The sequence below is a fragment of the Diceros bicornis genome, chromosome 13 (genome assembly GCF_020826845.1).
Source record: "Diceros bicornis minor isolate mBicDic1 chromosome 13, mDicBic1.mat.cur, whole genome shotgun sequence".
Lineage (NCBI taxonomy): Eukaryota > Metazoa > Chordata > Mammalia > Perissodactyla > Rhinocerotidae > Diceros > Diceros bicornis.
The window spans coordinates 39,107,523-39,125,943 of record NC_080752.1 but is presented as its reverse complement, the minus strand read 5'-3'; the positions used below and the strand labels follow the sequence as shown (position 1 = coordinate 39,125,943).

Genomic DNA, 18,421 nt, shown 5'->3' with positions numbered 1-18,421 from the left:
TAAGTCTAACAAAATACGTACAAGATGTATATGAGGAAAACTACAAAACTCTGATGAAAGATATCAAAGAAAAACTAAGTAAATGCAGAGATATTCCATGTTCAAGGATAGGAAGACTCAGTATTGTCAAGATTTCAGTTCTTCCCAACTTGATCTATAGATTCAACACAATCCTAATCAAAATCCTAGCAAGTTATTTTGTGGATATTGACAAACTGATTCTAAAGTTTATTTGGGGCTGGCCCCGTGGCTTACCGGTTAAGTGCGCGTGCTCCGCTACTGGCGGCCCAGGTTCGGATCCCGGGCGCGCACCGACGCGCCGCTTCTCGGGCCATGCTGAGGCCGCATCCCACATACAGCAATTAGAAGGATGTGCAACTATGACATACAACTATCTACTGGGGCTTTGGGGAAAAAAAAGGAGGAAGATTGGCAATAGATGTTAGCTCAGAGCCGGTCTTCCTCAGCAAAAAGAGGAGGATTAGCATGGATGTTAGCTCAGGGCTGATCTCCCCCCCCCAAAAAAAAAGAGAAATTAAAGTTTATTTGGAGAGGCAAAAGACCCAGAATAGCCACCTCAATATTGAAGGAGAAGAACATAGTTGGAGGACTGACATGACTCAACTTTAAGACTTACTACAAAACTACAGTAACCAAGACAGCGTGGTATTAGTGAAAGAACAGAGAAACAGACCCACAAAAATACAGTCAACTGATCTTTGACAAAGGACAAAAGACAACACAATGGAGCAAAGATAGTATTTCAAGAAACAGTGCTGGAACAGCTGGACATCCACATGTAAAAAATGAATCTAGACACAGACCTCACAGCCTGCACAAATTTAACTCAAAATGGATCACAGACCTAAATGTAAAATGCAGAACTATATATATAACGCTTAGAAAATAACATAGGAGAAAACCTAGATGAACTTGGGTATGGTGATGACTTTTGAGATACAACACCAAAGGCATAAGTGACGGAAGAAATAACTGATAAGCTAGACTTCATTAAAACTAAAAAAACTTCTGCTCTGTGAAAGGTAATGGCAGGAGAATGAGAAGAAAAGCCACAGACTGAGAGACAATATTTGTAAAAGACACATCTGTTAAAGGACTATTATCCAAAATATACAAAGAACTCCTAAAAATCAACAGTAAGGAAAGAAATAACCTGAATAAAAAATGGACCAAAGACATTAACAGACATCTCACCAAAGAAAAGATACAGATAGCAAGTAAGCATATGAAAAGATGTTCAACATCATATGTTATAAGAGAAGGGCAAATTAAAGCAACCTATTAGAATGGCCAAAATCCAAAACACTGACAACACCAAATGCAGGTGAGGATGTGGAGCAACAGGAACTCCTATTTACTGCTGGTGAGAACGCAAAATGGTACAGCCACTTTGGAAGACAGATTAGCAGTTTCTTAAAAAACTAAGCATACCCTTACCATATGATCCAGCAATTGTGCTCCTTGGTATTTACCAAAATGAACTGAAAACTTATGTCCACACAAAAACCTGCACACAGATGTTTACAGCAGCTCTATTCATAACTGCCAAAACTTGGAAGCAATCAAAACGTCTTTCAGTAGGTAAATGGATAAATAAACTTGTACACCCAGACAGCAGAATATTATTCAGTGCTAAAAAGAAATGAGCTATCAAGCCATGGAGGAAACGTAAATGCATATTACTAAGTGAAAGAAGTCAATCTCAAAAGGCTACATACTGCATGACTCCAACTGTATGACATTCTGGAAAAGGCAAAGCTATGGAGTCAAAAGGTCAGTGGTTGCCAGGGGTTGGGGGAGGGGGGATTAATAGGTGAAGCACAGAGGAATTTTAAGGCAGTGAAACTATTCTGTGTGATACTACGATGGTGGACTCGTGTATTATACATCTGTGAAATTCCATAAAATGTATAATACCAAAAGTGTACCCTAATGAAAACTATGGACTTTGGGTGATAATGATGTATCAGTGTAGGTTCACTGATTTTAACAAGTACATCACTGTGTTATAGGAGAGTGGGGGAGGCTGTGCTTGTGTGGGGACAGAGTTATATGGGAACTCTGTACTTCACTCTCAATTTTGCTGTGAACCTAAAACTGCTCTAAAAAAGAACGTTCATTTACTTAAAAAGTTTTCTCAAAATCACTGTAAATTTTTCAGGTCTAATTTCCCCAAACCCTATTTATACCATGGTATCTAACATTATAGAGCATTCATGAATTCATATAACTTTTTCAGATACTCTCAAAGAGTATCTTTGAGAACATCTAGCCCTACTGTTTGAGTACGGTTTGTCTTAGTATCTGTATTATAAAAATGCACACTTCTTTAAAACAGAGAAACTGCAGCCTAGGAGCTAACTGGCTTGCTGTAATAGAGCAGCAGGAGCAGGACTGGAATCCCTATCTCCTGGTACTTCCAGAAAACCAACAAAAAAAATCTATGAAATTTAAAACAGGCAAAAGTAGGCAGTATCTTTAGAAAAAAAGGACATAATTCTGAAAATCTGTAAATAACATTTTAATATCTGAGAAAAAACCAGCAAGAATTCAATTTGGAAGTAAACACAAAGCATAAACTACTAAACAGGCACTGACGTGGTTTTTCTTTCTTTCTTTATTTTGTGCTGAGGAAGATTTGTCTTGAGCTAACATCCACTACCAATCTTCCTCTTTTTTCTTTTTTGCATGTGAGCCGCCACCACAGCATGGCTTCTGACAGACAAGTGGTGTAGGTCTGTGCCCGGGAACCGAACCCAGTCCACTCAAGTGGAGCGTGTTGAACTTAACCACTAGGCGACCAGGGCCGGCCCTGATGTGGTTTTTCTAAAGAACAAATAATATCAGTAGAATGTGATTTTTTTCTTAAAACAAGACATAGGCCTTATGGATTACAGTAAAAGACTTATCTGGTCATACATCTTTTTAAACATTCTTACCAATAAGAAACAAGTGATTGGGATTATGTTTTCAGGATAAAATAAAAACCTCCTTAAAGTGTTGTTTTTTGGTCATTTTTCTGGGGAGAGTACCCATAATCTTTTATCAGATTAAAAAATAAGAAGAACCATTAAAAGATCCAGAGAGAGGTATTTTGAGCACTGACTAGAGGACCTCGTGGTGAGAGCTAGTTCACATTTTTGTTAATAACTAAATAAGAGAATAATAAAATATAACTGTAGCAGAATAAGTAACTGAGCAAGGTTAAAAATAATTGAACCAAATTATGTGGCTTACCAATACACAGATACTAAAAACATGGATAAACTTGAGCAATAAAAGGAGAATGGGGATAGCTAAGGCAGAAAACATTGAAGGGTGATCAACGGCTACTTAATGAATGTAAGTTAGCAATGTTGAAAATTAAAATTTTACTGAGATGAATAGGAATACTAATTAAAGAACAGACTTTTGGCAAAATGACACACTGAGTTGATGTAAATGGACCTTTTCTCCAGCTTCACAGACACAGAAATGCTGGATAAAACATAACAAAAATGCTTTTAAAATATATAGTCAAGCTAAAAAAAAAAAAGAGGAAATCTCCAGGTAACTGAAATGAAAGAGATATCAAAATCAAAGCTGGAACAGTAAGTGGGAATTGAGACCATGGTGGCCCATAAGGGTTTCAAAGTCCAATACAGGTCCTGGGCTTGGAGGAGAAAGCATTGATGCTCACATGGAGACTGGAAATATAGCTTATGGCAGGTAGAAGGTGGGGGAGTTGGAACTGAGACCCTTATACAAAGCCCAGACCTCAAACACCTATCCCTCCTTGATATGCAGTCTGAAAAATCTCTGCTTACTGGCTCAGGGAAACAGCAATAAAAGTTGCGAATTACCTAGGCCTTGAGTAAGGGAAAAGGCACTCACAAGGAATCTAAAATGTAGGCCTACGCCATATGGAGGTGTGTAGGATCCAAACTCATAACGCTGTACCATACAGGAATCCTGAGCTGAGAAATTAACATAAAAACTGGTCTTTGACATGCAGCAGAAAAAACTGGAATACTTTCATAATCCAAGGCCAGAGACTCACGCAGGGAAAAAGAAAAACATAGAAAAGAGTTCACTATTACAAACCATATGAGGAAGACCTGAATGTGAAAGGTAAATCTATAAAAGCTAGCAGTAGAAAATGTGAGAGGATATCTTTGAAGTAGGGGCAGGGAAACTTCTTAAACAATGTCCCAAAAGCCAAAAAAAAAAAAAAAAGGATGAATTTGACTACAGTCATGCACCACATAATGATGTTTCTTTCAGTCAACGACGGACTGCATATATGACAGTGGTCCCATAAGATTAGTACCATACAGCCTAGGTGTGTAGTAGGCTGTACCATCTAGGTTTGTGTAAGTACGTTCTGTGATGTTCACATGACGAAATCGCCTAACGACGCATGACTGTATACTGATATTAAACGTTTGTGTCAAAAAACTCTACAGATGTGATTAAGAGACAATGGACAAATGGTAGAAATAGAAGATAATATTTGCAAAGTTTAAAGGCAATAAGGAATAAATGTCTAGAAGATATAAGAAATTCCTGCAGATATTTGGGAAAAAATTAAAACCCCAGGGGGAAAAACGGGCAAATGCTGTAACTAGGCAATTCAGAGGAGAAGCTTACTTAATCGGCTAACAAGCAATAGCAATTGTTATAATAGCAGTAATAGCAGCTAACATTTATTTGATGTCTACTATATTCAGGAAATGCTTATTATACTCAGGAATATGCTTTACATATTATTAACTCATTTTATCCTCTTAACAACTTGATGAGGCAGATGCTATTATTATCCCCATTTACGAAGGGGGAGACTAAGGCCCAGAGAGGTTAAGTAGTTTCTCCAAGGTCTCACAGTAATATGTGGTAGAACATGAACTTGAATCTAGGGCACCATTGGTGGCTATATAAATTGATATAGCTGTTCTCGAAACACATTCTGGTAATATTTAGTGAAATTTTCTATGCATATATGCCTTGTGACCCAGAAATCATACTTCTGGGTACATATCCCAGAAAAATTCTCATATAGGTCTATAAAGAAACATGGCCATAAAGCTCACTGGGGCATTGTTTTTGATAGCAGGGAGATGAGAGGCAATCTAGATGTCCATCACTAAAAGAATGGAAGTAAATGTGCAGGATGTATACTATGGAATATAGTACATTAGAAAGAAGCAACAGGGCCGGCTCCGTGGCTTAGCGGTTGAGTGCGCGCGCTCTGATGCTGGCGGCCTGGGTTCAGATCCCGGGCGCGCCCCAGGGCACCACTTCTCCAGCCAACCCGAGGCCGAGTCCCACGTACAGCAACTGGAAGGATGTGAACCTATGACATACAGCTATCTACTGGGGCTTTGGGGGGAAAAAAATGAATAAATAAAATCTTAAAAAAAAAAAAAAAAGAAAGAAGCAACAACTAGTTATTCAGACAGAAACACGGAGAGATCTTAAATATACAGTGTTGAGTGAAAAATTAAGAAGCAGAATGAGATCGAGAGCATAATACCATTTATATAAATTAAAAACACATAATCAAAACAATACTATATATCAGATAAAGCTATATATGTAGCCAAAAACATTTTATCAAATACATTAGAGTGGGTGCCTATAGGGGGGAGAGAAATGGGGGTAGCGGTTGGAGGTGAGGGGAAAAAATAAAGCCAAACAAGAGGGGCCTTGCCCAGATAGAAAAACGCTGGAGTGTCATAGATGAGAAGGCTCCCTGCACTACCCCAAAATGCAAAAAATAAAAATAAAAAGTCACAGGAAATGAATCACCACAAAGGAAAGTCATTAGATGCAGGAACAGCACAAACAGCATCCCCAAGAATTGAAAACCATAAAAATTATAGAATACTATGAAAAACTCTATAAATTAATTGGGTTTCATTTTAATAAACAGGGAAAATGAAAGGAAGTCATAATTAAAGAACAAGATAATATGAAAAAAGAAGAGGCAGATGTGGGGGGGAAAAAAACCCCAAAAGAACTTCTAGGAATAAAATATTAAGTCACTGAAATCCACACATTGATAAATTAGATTAGATATAGCTACAGAGAAAATTAGTGATTAGGAAGAGATATCAGAGAAAATTACTCAGAAGGTACTAGAGAGTTTAAAAAACAGAAATAGGAAAGAGAGGTGAAAGGACAAGGAAGATAGAATGAGAAGGCTGCACATGCATCTAATAGGTGTTCCAGACAGAGACAATGCAGGACATGTGAGAAACGCAATTTGAAGATATAATTTCTCAGAATTTTCTAGAATTAAAGACAGACACAAATCTTCAGAATGAAAACTTCAAAATATCAACAGGGGCTGGCCCAGTGGTGCAACGGTTAAGTGCATGTACTCCACTTCAGCGGCCCAGGGTTCGCAGGTTCAGATCCCAGGCATGCACCAATGCACTGCTTGTCAGGCCATGCTGTGGCGGCATCCCATACAAAGTAGAGGAAGATGGGCACGGATGTTAGTTAGCCCAGGGCCAATCTTCCTCAGCAAAAAAAGAGGAGGATTGGCAACAGATGTTAGCTCAGGGCTAATCTTCCTCACACACACACAAAAAATATATTGACAACACAGAGCAGAAGAAATCATCAGCAAACCAAGAGAAAAGATATTGCTTACAAGAGAATGAGAACTGGACCAATAGAGACTTCTCATTAATAACAACAGATGCCAGAAGAAAATGGAGTAATAAGTTTTCAAATATTAAGGAAAATAACAATCAACCAAGAATCTATTTCCAGGTTGAAATAAAATCATCTTCAAAGATAAGAAACTCAGTAGACTATCACTGAAAGAATTACTCTAAGAAAACTGAACCAGAAAGAAGGGATAGAATGTAAGAAAAAATAGCAAGTGACAAGCAAAGAAATTGCCAAACATAGCCACTAAAAAAGTTAAAATCATAAAGACTGATAACACCAAATGCTGGTGATGATGTGGAGTGACTAGAACCCTCATACATTGCTGGTGGAAGTATAAAACGGTACAACTACTTGGGAGAACTGTGTGGAGGTTTCTTACAATAAAGAATGAACTGCTGATACATGCAACAACATGATAAACCTTAAAAATATTAAGTCAAAGAAGCCAGGCACAAAAGAGTACATATGTATGACTCAATTTATAGGAAATAGAAATACAGACAGTCTCTCACTTACAATGGTTTGACTTACGATTTTTCAACTTCACGATGGTGTGAAAGTAATACGCATTCAATGGAAACCACACTTTGAATTTTGATCATTTCCTGGGCTAGCAATAAGCAGTATGATCCTCTCTCGTGATGCTGGGCAGCGTCAGTGAGCTGCAGCTCCCAGTCAGCCACGCGATCACAAAGGTAAACAACTGATACACTTACAATCATTCTGTACCCATGACCATTCTGGTTTTCACTTTCAGTAAAGTATTCAATAAATTCCATGAGATATTCAACACTATATTATAAAATAGGTTTTGTGTTAGATGACTTTGCCCAACTGTAGGCTAATGCAAGCGTTCTGGACACGTTTAAGGTAGGCGAGGCTAAGCTGTGATGTTCGGTAGGTTAGGTGTACAGTATTAAATGCATTTTCAACTTAACAATATTTTCAACTTCTGATGAGTTTATCGGGACATAACCCCACCATAAGTTGAGGAAGATCTGTACAGGCAAAACTAACCTACAGTGATAAAAATCAGATAATGGTTGTGGAGGCTGTAGAGGGTAGTGTGTGGGGAAAGGAACTGACTGGAAAGAGACACAAGGGAACTTTCTAGGGAATGGAAATGTCTACATCTTATTTTGGGTGGTGATTACAGAGGAGCTTTTTGTCAAAACTCTTCAAATAGAACACTTAAACTCATTGTACTATATGTTAATTATATCTCACCAAAATGGGTTGGAATACCTAAAATGCACTGACTGTTTAAAAATGGGTATGGGAAGGGGAGGTTAAAAACAAGGTAGAATAATGACAACCATAGTAGTGTGAAATGAATAAGAGAAAACTCAACTAAACTGGAGTCAGGAAGGCCTGTGGGGGAGCTCTCACGCCCTATCATACATCGTCAATCACTCCAAACAGGAAGAGACGTATGTCTGCATCTCAACAGGAAGTACAACTCAGATTTCTCTCCCCATCTGGCAAAAGTCCAGCCAATGAGAAGCCACTGCCACCCTGAAGTGTCACTTTCCCCCAATGGCCTTTTCTTTAGAACAGCCCCTCCTTTCTCCCCCTTTTGCTCTATAAAAGCTAGCCTCTTTGTTTGTTCTCAGGATTTGCCTATGGTTCACCATAGCATGCACATCCCTAATTGCAATTCTTTTGGCTATTCCCAAATAAACTTGTTTTGAGGATAAAATAACTGGTGAATTTGCTTGTTAAGTTGACAGTAGCTACCACTTATTGAATGCTTACTATGTGCCAGGCACTGTTCTAAATGCTTTGCATATATTAACTCATTTAATGCTTTCAACAACCCTACGAAGTAGGTACTCGTATCATCTCCATTCTACAGATAAGAAAATCATGGCACAGAGAGGTTACATAACTTACTCGGGGTCGCACAACTAGTGTGTGGAAGAGCTGGGGTCCAAACTCAGGCAGTCTGGCTCTGAGGTCTGTATTCTCAAAAACCCACTGCCTCTCTGAAATTAAAAACCAACAATAACACGGAAGATCAAAGAAGAGAAACTAGAGTTAGGATATTCTAAGAGTCAAGAGGGCGACAAAAATAACGATTAACTTTAGCCTTTAGGTGTTTAAGTGAAGTAAAGGATAACAGGAAGGGTATAAGGAAATAGAAGCTAAATAAATATTTGCAAACAATATCCAACAGCAAGGGGGAAAAGGGAAAGAGGAAGGCAAAGAAAGTGTAGTAAATAGAAAATGGTAGAAATAAGTCCAAATGTATCAGTAATCACAATAAAGAAGCAGATTAAACTTTCTTGTTAAAAGGCAGAGATTCTCTGATTAGATTTTTCAAAAACCAGCTATATACTGCTAATAAGAGAATGTGTGGGTGTGTTTACACTTAAACAGAGCCTAGCATGTAGTAAATACTACATGTGTTAGCTGTTATTATTATAACCAAGAGAGACTGTGAATCACCCTCACTAAATAGTTTTGAAACTAGCTGACATGATAGCTGAAGCGTCTATAAAAAAACAATTAAATTATATAATCTTTGTAGACCATTTTCATGTACAGAATGCTGTTATTAAGTAAATCTAATATATAATCATGAGGGATACACTAGTGATTTGGGGGCTACAGAAATGTACCATAGAGAGAGGCTAAACTATACTTTGCTGATCTCAAGACAGAAATGTGAAAGCCTCTAACATAATTTTACTGTGTTTCCTCGTAACTCCCTTTGCAAGGAAGTTAAATGGAGGAGAGAAAATATAGCACTCGATATAATGTCGTGAAAGCGTGCTTTTCAGAGTTAAGAGACTATAGCGGAACACTGCACGTTGGAATCTCTAAGTGAAGTCCTGTAGACTCCCATATAGAGTCAACCTAAATTATGTTATTAGGCACTTACTGAAATTGCTAGGCTTGGGAAAATTGTCAAAGGTCCCAAGGGAAGAACATTTAAGTAACAAAAAAGCACCAGAAAGAGAGATGTTCCTCAAAGGAACAATATTAAAGCCTCAAGAAAAGGCTATACTGATATAGAATAAAGATACTTAGAAAAAACTTAATTGGCTGAACCAAGTGCTGCATAACGACCCAAAACACAAATGGGAATTCGACACAAAGTGGAAACTAGGCCAGCTTTCTAAAAGGAGCACAAAGACTATTTATTTATTTATTTAAAGTTTTACTCCGTCTACTTTCAAAAAGGATTTGAAAGTTTGAGGATTCTTTCCGTTACAAAGAAACAACAGTCACACACAGGAGAAAAACCGGAAAGAGCAAAAGTGAAAATGAAGTCATAGTAGGAAAGATGGAATCCCTTTAATGAACAAAGAGGAATATAACACTAAAGGCTTACAGTCTCAATATACCTTGCTTAATTAAATAAAGGAGATGTTCTGAACTCCACAATTGCTGGCAATGTCCTTAGGAAGGCACTCAAACCAAGGCCTCTGCTGCTACTGCTGGAGGCTAAGAGGCTCTTTTCTGTGTCTCAGGTCCTGGACCTGCCATTCGCCAATTTACTGTACTTATTTTCTCAGACGTCTTCAGCTAGCAATACACACATGTCAACCCATAACTATTTATGGGTCAACTGCCTACTATTTACTCAGCACATTGCTAGGCGCTGTGTGGGAGCCAAGTGAAACATAAAACAAGATCCTTGTCCACAGGGAGTTTGCAATAAAGTTGACCCAACACGGGAACGATGGAAAACAACTCTTAAAAGGACTCAATCCACAAGAGACAAGAAGAGGGAAAGGAAGAAGAGGAGAGAAGGGAAAAACAGATTGATCCCAGTGAGTGTAAAGGAAACAGAAAGGGCTGGAGCTGGTAAATGCAGGTGAGGTACAATTTCAACAGGCAAGGTGAAAAGGGAGGGAGAACCCAGGTCCCGAAGAGGCACGCTTGGCGTGTATACTGGAAACAACGTACGTGCACAGGCAACTGGCACTGCACCTGGCATTGGAAAGGCATCCAACAAGTGGCTGCCATCATCACTGGGCTGGCTAGGGTGGGTCTCCAAAAACAGCCATGTAAGAGGAAGTGTGGAGCACAAGGCTGCCTAGGTGAGGGAGAACAGAAGATGAGCGGAGGAACTTACACCTGCTTTGAGGGAGGAGCTTCTGAAATAGAAACAGCACAAGTGAAGCAGAGCTTTAACAGTGACAGGTGGGATGGACTAACAGGGAAAAGAGACTAGCAATGGGAAGGAAGAACAGGCGTCCTATATATATCGTCTACCAGTAAATACCTGGAGTTTCATGGAACAGAAGTTGGACCCACCTCTGCCTGGATTTTTGTATTCCAATATCCAAGAGGGAAAAGCCATTCTAATACTTGTGATCAAGGGTCCACTATTCGGGTTCCCCTAACAATTCTGCACTCTCCTTTGGGTACATCTATCTCATGGTCTGAGACGTGTCTCTTACGGTCTGGCTCTTATCTGCTTAAAATATTTTTTTTTACTGTTGCTATTGATAATCCGTATCTTCTGAATAAAATCTTTACTTCTGTCTTGATGACTGGGCTCTGTTGGAACCAGAGAGCTGGAAGGGACCTTGGAGAGCCCTATTCATTGCTTTCAGCAAACAGAAGTTCATTACTTTATCTATCACGCACTCTTGTCGCATGACCAAATGACCTTAGTCCAATCTCTTCCCTTTTTAAGAGAGGAAACTGAGGTCCTGAGAGGCAGAGTTGCTCTTTGTTCTGAGTCGGCTTTAACCCCATGGCTATTTAGTATCTAGCAAACAACCAGAGTCAGGTGAAATAAGAGGCACACTCTCAACATAATTAGAGCAAAGATCACACATTCAGAGACAAGAAATGGGGCATTTGCTACACACAAAAAGATGATTTAAAATGTAAGGTATCTAAGGAATCAGCTAAGTTAAAAGAGAACCACTAGCAATTATTTCTGAGACTGCAAGGAGGATTGGTGAGGTTAGAAAAGGGTGACTATAGCTTTTAGCGGGCCCAGATTTCTCAAGTTCAAAAGCAACTGTCATTTGGTCTCTCGCACTGAGGGCCTAAAAGCAGCAATGTATAGTGTAAAGGATGGAGATTTTTGTATTTGACATTCCTGGGTTCATGGTAGTATCTTTTCAGATGTATTGTCATTGTTGTTTCTAATGTTATCATCAGTGTCATCATCATTTCATCCCAAATGCTGGTCTATTACTATTCCAATCCTTGAGATTTGTAACAATACCCAACTGTCCTGTGCTTTCCTAAGGTACATTCTGGTCACTGGGAAATCCAGGTAGCCAGAACAGACCTGAAGAACTCCAGGACTAAAGATTCTAAAGTGGCCGAATCAGGCATAAAATTCACCTTTGAGGATTTGGGAGGCTGTCTAGTGAGGTCTATGGTAGATACCAAGTGGGGATGATGCTGAGATAATAACATCTTATTTATGTATTGGGATTTACATCTCATCATCCCATTTATCCTCGTTCTACAGATAAAGACTAAGGCTCAGAGATATAATGCCTTGTAAAGGGCCACAGAGCTAACAAGGGGCAGAACGAGCCCAGTTCTCAATTCTCAAGCCATGGTTCTTTCCTCTATAATGCAAAGGCCTCACTGGATGCCAAGACTTAGGTACCACTTCTGCAGATAATTCTCCCTTCCAAGAGCTCAGCAGCCATTAAGAAGCATAACTGTCAACTCTTGGTTACTTAACAAGTACACTTAGAGTCTCACCCTGAGGGAACTGGTCAGTGAGCCAACTACATCCACTGCCCACTGCTCAGGAGACCATATTTTTCTCAATTATCAATTCATGTCTCATGACAGAATTAGCCCTAATGATATCCTGCTCTCTCTTTTCATATTCTATCAAATTATACAAGGATATTATTTACCAAATAACCACTAATAAGAGCTACTAATAATTACTAATAAACCTTACTATGTTTCTAAGCACTTTTTACATGTTACCTCCTTTAATACTAACAACCCAGCAGGATAGTTAAACCCAATTTACAAATAAGTCCTGATAGTGGAGAGGTTAAGGAACAGGCCGAAGATCACATAGCAAATCAGCAGAGGAACTGAGATTTTAATCCAGTCTGCCTGAGCCTAAAGCTCATGCCCTTCTATCCACTAGAACAGTTTCTCAAACTTGAATGTGCGAAAGAATCACCTGGGGATCTTGTCAAAGAAAAGATTCTGATCCAGAAGGTATGGGGTGGGGACTGAATTTTGCATTTCTAATAAGCTCCAGGTGATATGGATGCTTTCAGTCCAAGGAACCCTCTCTGAGTAGCAAAGCACTATATGACATTGCTTGTTCTCAAATCACATTTTTTCACATCTAATTACCATCAAATATGTTTTAAGCAACCTTTACCTCTAAAAAGTCACAAGTCATCCTCAAATCCTTCTCTTTTGCACCTTCCCTTGCTCCCGTCAAAAAAAAAAAACAAAAACAAACTCCAGGGGCCAGCCCCGTGGTCCAGTGGTTAAGTTCACGTGCTCCGCTTCGGCAGCCCGGGATTTGCAGGTTCAGGTCCTGGGCGCGGACCAACGCACCACTCATCAAGCCATGCTGTAGAGGCATCCCACATACAAAACAGAGGAAGATGAGCACAGATGTTAGCTCAGGGACAATCTTCCTCAGCAAAAAGAGGAGGATTGGCAATGGATGTTAGCTCAGAGCCAGTCTTCCTCACACACATACACAAAAACTCCAGAATAGATTTGGGAATAAAACTTACAAAATGTGGAGGATTCCAATAACCAGTCCTTAGGTGAATAGCTCTGTGGCCTGGCACCAACCCAAACTCCTTTAGAATGCATTTCAGCAACCTGGTCTTCCAGGGCTAGCCTAGCTTCCCTGGCTGCTGTCAAAGTAACTAGAGGTCAAACCGCTCCTCATCTAGAGTGAAGTGGTCAACTGAACCTGGGTAAGCTGTGGAAGGGCCTAAGATGGTACAGCCAATCAATAGGTGTATGCTGAGCTGAATACAGAGAAGAGAGCTTGGCTCACGACACTATTTATGACCTACTGTGACATTTCCTTTCTAGCCACTACGCCATCTGTCTTCCCCCACAGAATCAGACAACTTTACAATCTTCCATAGCCTTCTACCCAGATCCCCTGAAAGCTATATTACATAGCATTTCAAGGCCTGTATTCTCCTTTATGGTATAAAGTCTAAAATTAAGTCTCAATATTATGTGCTACCTTGATATGTGGTAAAATCAGGAGGGCCTCAAATGGCCTAACCACATATTCTATGATCTACTCTGCTCCTGTGGACAAGGTCCCCTAGGCAAATAATCCTCCTTATCAAAGGGACCAGCTACAGTTCCTGCTTATCCTTGAGTAGTGGGTTTCAGTTCGCTGCCAGTCCCCAAAATTATACAAACAAACCAATCACATACTCTGGCAGAAACCAAGAGGCACCCCACCCTTATGATACTACAAAGCCTGCTTCCCACAGCCCCTAGTTGTTCACTCTGCTCCAGAGTGCAACCCCACATGGCCGGCTGTGTCCTCCAGGGCTGTGAGTATAAGTGACTAATACCTGCTGTCAATCTCATCTGCCAGTGTCCAACATTGTATGTTCAGCCATCCCATAACCCTAGGGTCGGAATCCCTCCCTCATCAATGGAGTGAAGAGGAGGTGATTAAAAAGTCTTTTTTTGCCCAGTCCACGGGTCTCTGCTCTTTTTCATATCCTTGCATCTCTTGAAGGCCTTTGGCAAGGTCATCAACTGCTCTATGATGGTAATAATGTCCACCATTGTGCTAAGCACTGTCCATAAAGCACGACTTTCCCATTTAATTCCCCTAACATCTCTATGAGGTAGATACCATTACTATCCCTAATACACAGATGAGGAACTAATGTCCAACAAGGTTATTTATGCTACTTGCCCAAGACCACACAGTTAATAAGTCTGAGCAGAGCTCAAATGCAGATCTGCTTGGCTCCCTGTTCTTACTGACTACCTTAGTCTTGACAGGATTTCTGGGCTCAAGGCTATCATTCCTCAACCCCTCACACAGAGAGAGATGTGCTGCTGGATGGCCTGACAGGTACACCTGCATTTGAGGGGCCTAGTTTCTTCTGGTGGTCTCTGCTGAAAGACGGATGGAGATGTGTATCTGGGAAAGAGCACTGTTGGAACAGGCCAGTTGGCTGGCTGGCTGCCAAGAGACTTCCCTTGATGGCTTGAACCTAATTTACCAAAGGTCAAATCTGGTTGTCAAGCTTGCAGATACAAACACCCTGTCCTGTAAAAGTCTCACAGTTAATTTGACTTAGGAAGGTTGGATAACACTGTCTAAATTCAAAAGAGAAGAAATATAAATCAGAAAGTCAATTTATTTGTTCACTTATTAGTGAAATATGCCTACTCTTTGCAGTTAGCTGTGAAAAAATTCAAGTGGCAAGGTCAAGTATCATCAGAAAGCCTTTTAGGAAGCACAGAAGAGACTGTGTGCTACCAACGTTCACTGGAAGCCTGGTGCATCTGTCTTTGCCATGGAAGGAAATGCCCGGCCCCCAGACCGGGGGCAGGTGGAGTCTGAGGGTCAGTGTGCACTGCACCGGCACTGCCAGCTGACATTCTGTGTCATCCCCTCTATCACCGAGTTCCCGGACTCCTCTCTGGCTCCAGTCTCTCTCTGACATAGCTGGACTCAGCTTTGTCTCTGAGGTAATCTTGTGCAGGTATCGAATAGCACTGACCATGTGCTAATTTTTCAGTCTCTCTCAGAATGTAAGGAGTGCCCTCCTGTTGCTCCCGCCCACAGGCTTTTCTTTCCGGGCTCCAAACATCTACCTATAGCAGATGGGAACTACTCCTCCTTCAAGGAGCCTAAGCCCAACAAGGCTCTCAACTCACTTCAAACTTCTCCACCTTCTAACTTCCCTCGGAGTCATCCGCCCAACACTGGCTACCCCAGATCCAGTCCTCACTCCCTTCCCTCTGTGCCCTCACCCACGCCGTCCTCCCATGCACTTCTATCACCTGTTACTTTGCCTTCCTTCAGGCCACTCTGCCACAAATCACTAATTAAAACTCAAAAAAAAATTATTTATCAATACCAAACATACATGAAATGATATTTGATCAGAAGGATAATACAAATCAGAGAATTTGGCAACTAGAATTATCCTTAGAAACTATGTAATTCAGCCCTATCATTTTACAGATGAAGAAATTGACAGAAATTAAGTGACCCGCCAAGTCATGTATCTAGGTAATAGCAGGGCCAGATCCAGGACCCAGGTTTCTGGGCTTTTAAGCCAGTACTTGAAACAAAATGCCAAACTCCTAAGTATACAGAACAGGCCCTCAGTGGCGAGGGCTTCCTATGTATCTCACAGACTCATAGCCAATAGCATTAGACATGTTATACAGCACATTTACTATTTTTTTTCTTGGAATGATGCTTAAATATCAACCATTGATAGCTCTTTCAATGAGAAAATCACTATCCTCAAGCCATAAAACTGCCCAAACATGTCTCAGGGAATATAAAATTGCAAATTTCTGAATCCACTGTCATTAGTAGAACCATAAGGTGGATTGATGACTTCAAAAAATACAAAACGAAACATTTGTTAAGTGACTATTTAAGATATTTAAAAGATAATACATTAATGAATACCTGAGGTCAGGATGGAGAAGGCCTTTCTATGCATAAAGGAACAAGAAAATCACAAATGATCAATAGATTTGACTACATGAAAACATAAACTTCCAAAAAAACACCATCAACAAAATTAAAAGATAAATGATAAACCAGCGAACACTTCGTGCCATATGAAGTGAAAAATAAGTAGTTAATATTAGAATAGAAAGATCATACAAATCAAAAAGGAAAACGTTAACATTTAAATTTCTTTAAATGGGCAAAGAGAAACAGATAATTCACAAAAGAAATAAAAAATCAGTAAACTGATAAAAAAGTTCACCCTCACGAACAATTAAAGAAACGCAAATTTAAACATTAATACTATTTGGAGGCAATCCAGCCAGAAGAGTTTTGCAACCATCATATTTAATTGGGAAGCAGTGATTTCAGACCACGGCCTCTGACTTGGCAGACTTCGGTTTGAAGGCTGAGTTGAACACTTACTCAGTGATCCTTGGCGAGTCACTTTAATCACCGTGAGCCTTAACGTCTTTACAGTTTGGTGTGAAGATGAAATGAGATAATGCATCTGAATTGTTTTAGCAAAGTGCCTGTCAACAGTAATGCTCAATAAGTGGTAGCTGCTATTATTATAAAAATATCACTTGCATTAATAATGCAGGGAAGAGAACAATGAGACAGGGGCCCACTCAGTGCTGATGAAGTATAAACTGGTAAAAATCTCTCAGGAAAGTAATGTAGTAAGTAATTGCTCATCTAGAGCTATAAAAAATGTCCTTGGAGGGCCAGCCCCAGTGGCCTAGTGGTTAAGTTGGGTGCGCTCCGCTTCAGTGGCCCAGGTTTGGTTCCTGGGCACGGACCTACACCACTTGTCTCTCAGGGGCCATGCTGTGGTAGTGGCTCACATACAAAAAGAGGAAGACTGGCAGGGGATGTTAGCTCAGGGAGAATCTTCCTCAGCAAAAAGAAAAAAAAAAAGTCCTTGGAGAGAGACATGAGAATTTGGGGGGGTGGGTGTTGGGGAGGCTATACTTCACGTGCACTGTTTGAATGTTTTACCATAATATGTTTACATGTCAGTTGTATAGTTAGAGATTAATAAAAAAGAACAAGAAGTCTATGATAGAAGAAAAAAAATTTTTTTTAATGTTTATGCCTTTAGACCCACTTCTAGGAATCTATCTATACAGAAATATTAGAGATATAAGGAAATATTTATGTACATCATATTCAGAGCAATAGCAGTAACGGTAAAAAAAAATGGAAACTCAGATGTATAATATGAGGTTTGTAAGTAAATATGGTATATAGCCATATTAGGGAATATTATGCAGCCATTAAAAATTAGGCTTTCTATATGATATCTATAGCACAAGTAATCAAAGAAAAAAATAAATTGGACTTCATCAAATTTAAAAACTTTTGTGTATCAAAGAACACTATCATGAAAGTAAAAAGACACCCCACAGAATGGGAACAAATATTCTCAAATCATATATCTGATAAGAATCTATTATCCAGAATATATAAATATAGTATATCAGAATATAGTAGCCAGAACTCTTACAACTCAACAATAAAAGGACAAATAAGCCAATTAAAAAATGGACAAAGGATTTGAATAGACATTTCTCCAAAGAAGATACATGAAAAGGCAAATAAACACATGAAAAGAGGCTCAACACCAGTAGTCATTAGGGAAATGCAGATGAAAACCACAATGAGATACCACCTCCACACCCACTAGGATGCTATAATAAAACAAACACAGATAAAACAAGTGTTGCTGAGGGTGTGGAAGAACTGGAACTCTCATACATTGCTGGTGGAAAGGAAAATGGTGCAGCCACTGTGGAAAATAGTTTGGAAAACTGTTTTGAGGAACAGGTAAACGTCAAAAAGTTAAATGTCGAGTTAACCATATGACCCGGCAATTCCACTCCTAAGTATATACCCAAGAGAAATGAAAACATAGGTCCACACAAAAACTTGCACACTGATATTCACTGGAGCATTATACATAACAGCCAAAGGTGGAAATACCCTAAATGTCCATCAACTGATAAATGGACAAACAAAATGTTGTCTATCTATACAATGGAATATCATTCAGCTATAAAAGAGAATAGAATACAGATA

The 18,421-nt window shown here is 39.6% G+C and overlaps 1 protein-coding gene across 5 annotated transcripts in view; it reads right to left on the bottom strand.

Moving 5' to 3' along the window:
* Positions 1–18,421, bottom strand: part of ZBTB40 (zinc finger and BTB domain containing 40) — a 78,680-nt gene that overhangs the window by 46,615 nt on the left and 13,644 nt on the right. For 2 of the 5 annotated variants that reach the window (XM_058553174.1, XM_058553176.1), the window contains exons 2-3: positions 13,019–13,216; positions 8,575–8,666 (exon numbers count right to left, since the gene is read on the bottom strand). The exons of 2 other annotated variants lie outside the window; for them this stretch is intronic. Coding sequence is in view for 1 of the 3 variants with exons in the window: in XM_058553172.1 (XP_058409155.1) it covers positions 13,019–13,207 (189 nt within the window). In the remaining 2 variants the exon portion in view is untranslated. The remainder of the gene's footprint in view (positions 1–8,574; positions 8,667–13,018; positions 13,217–18,421) is intronic. One more of the 5 variants, XM_058553172.1, reaches the window with a different exon arrangement.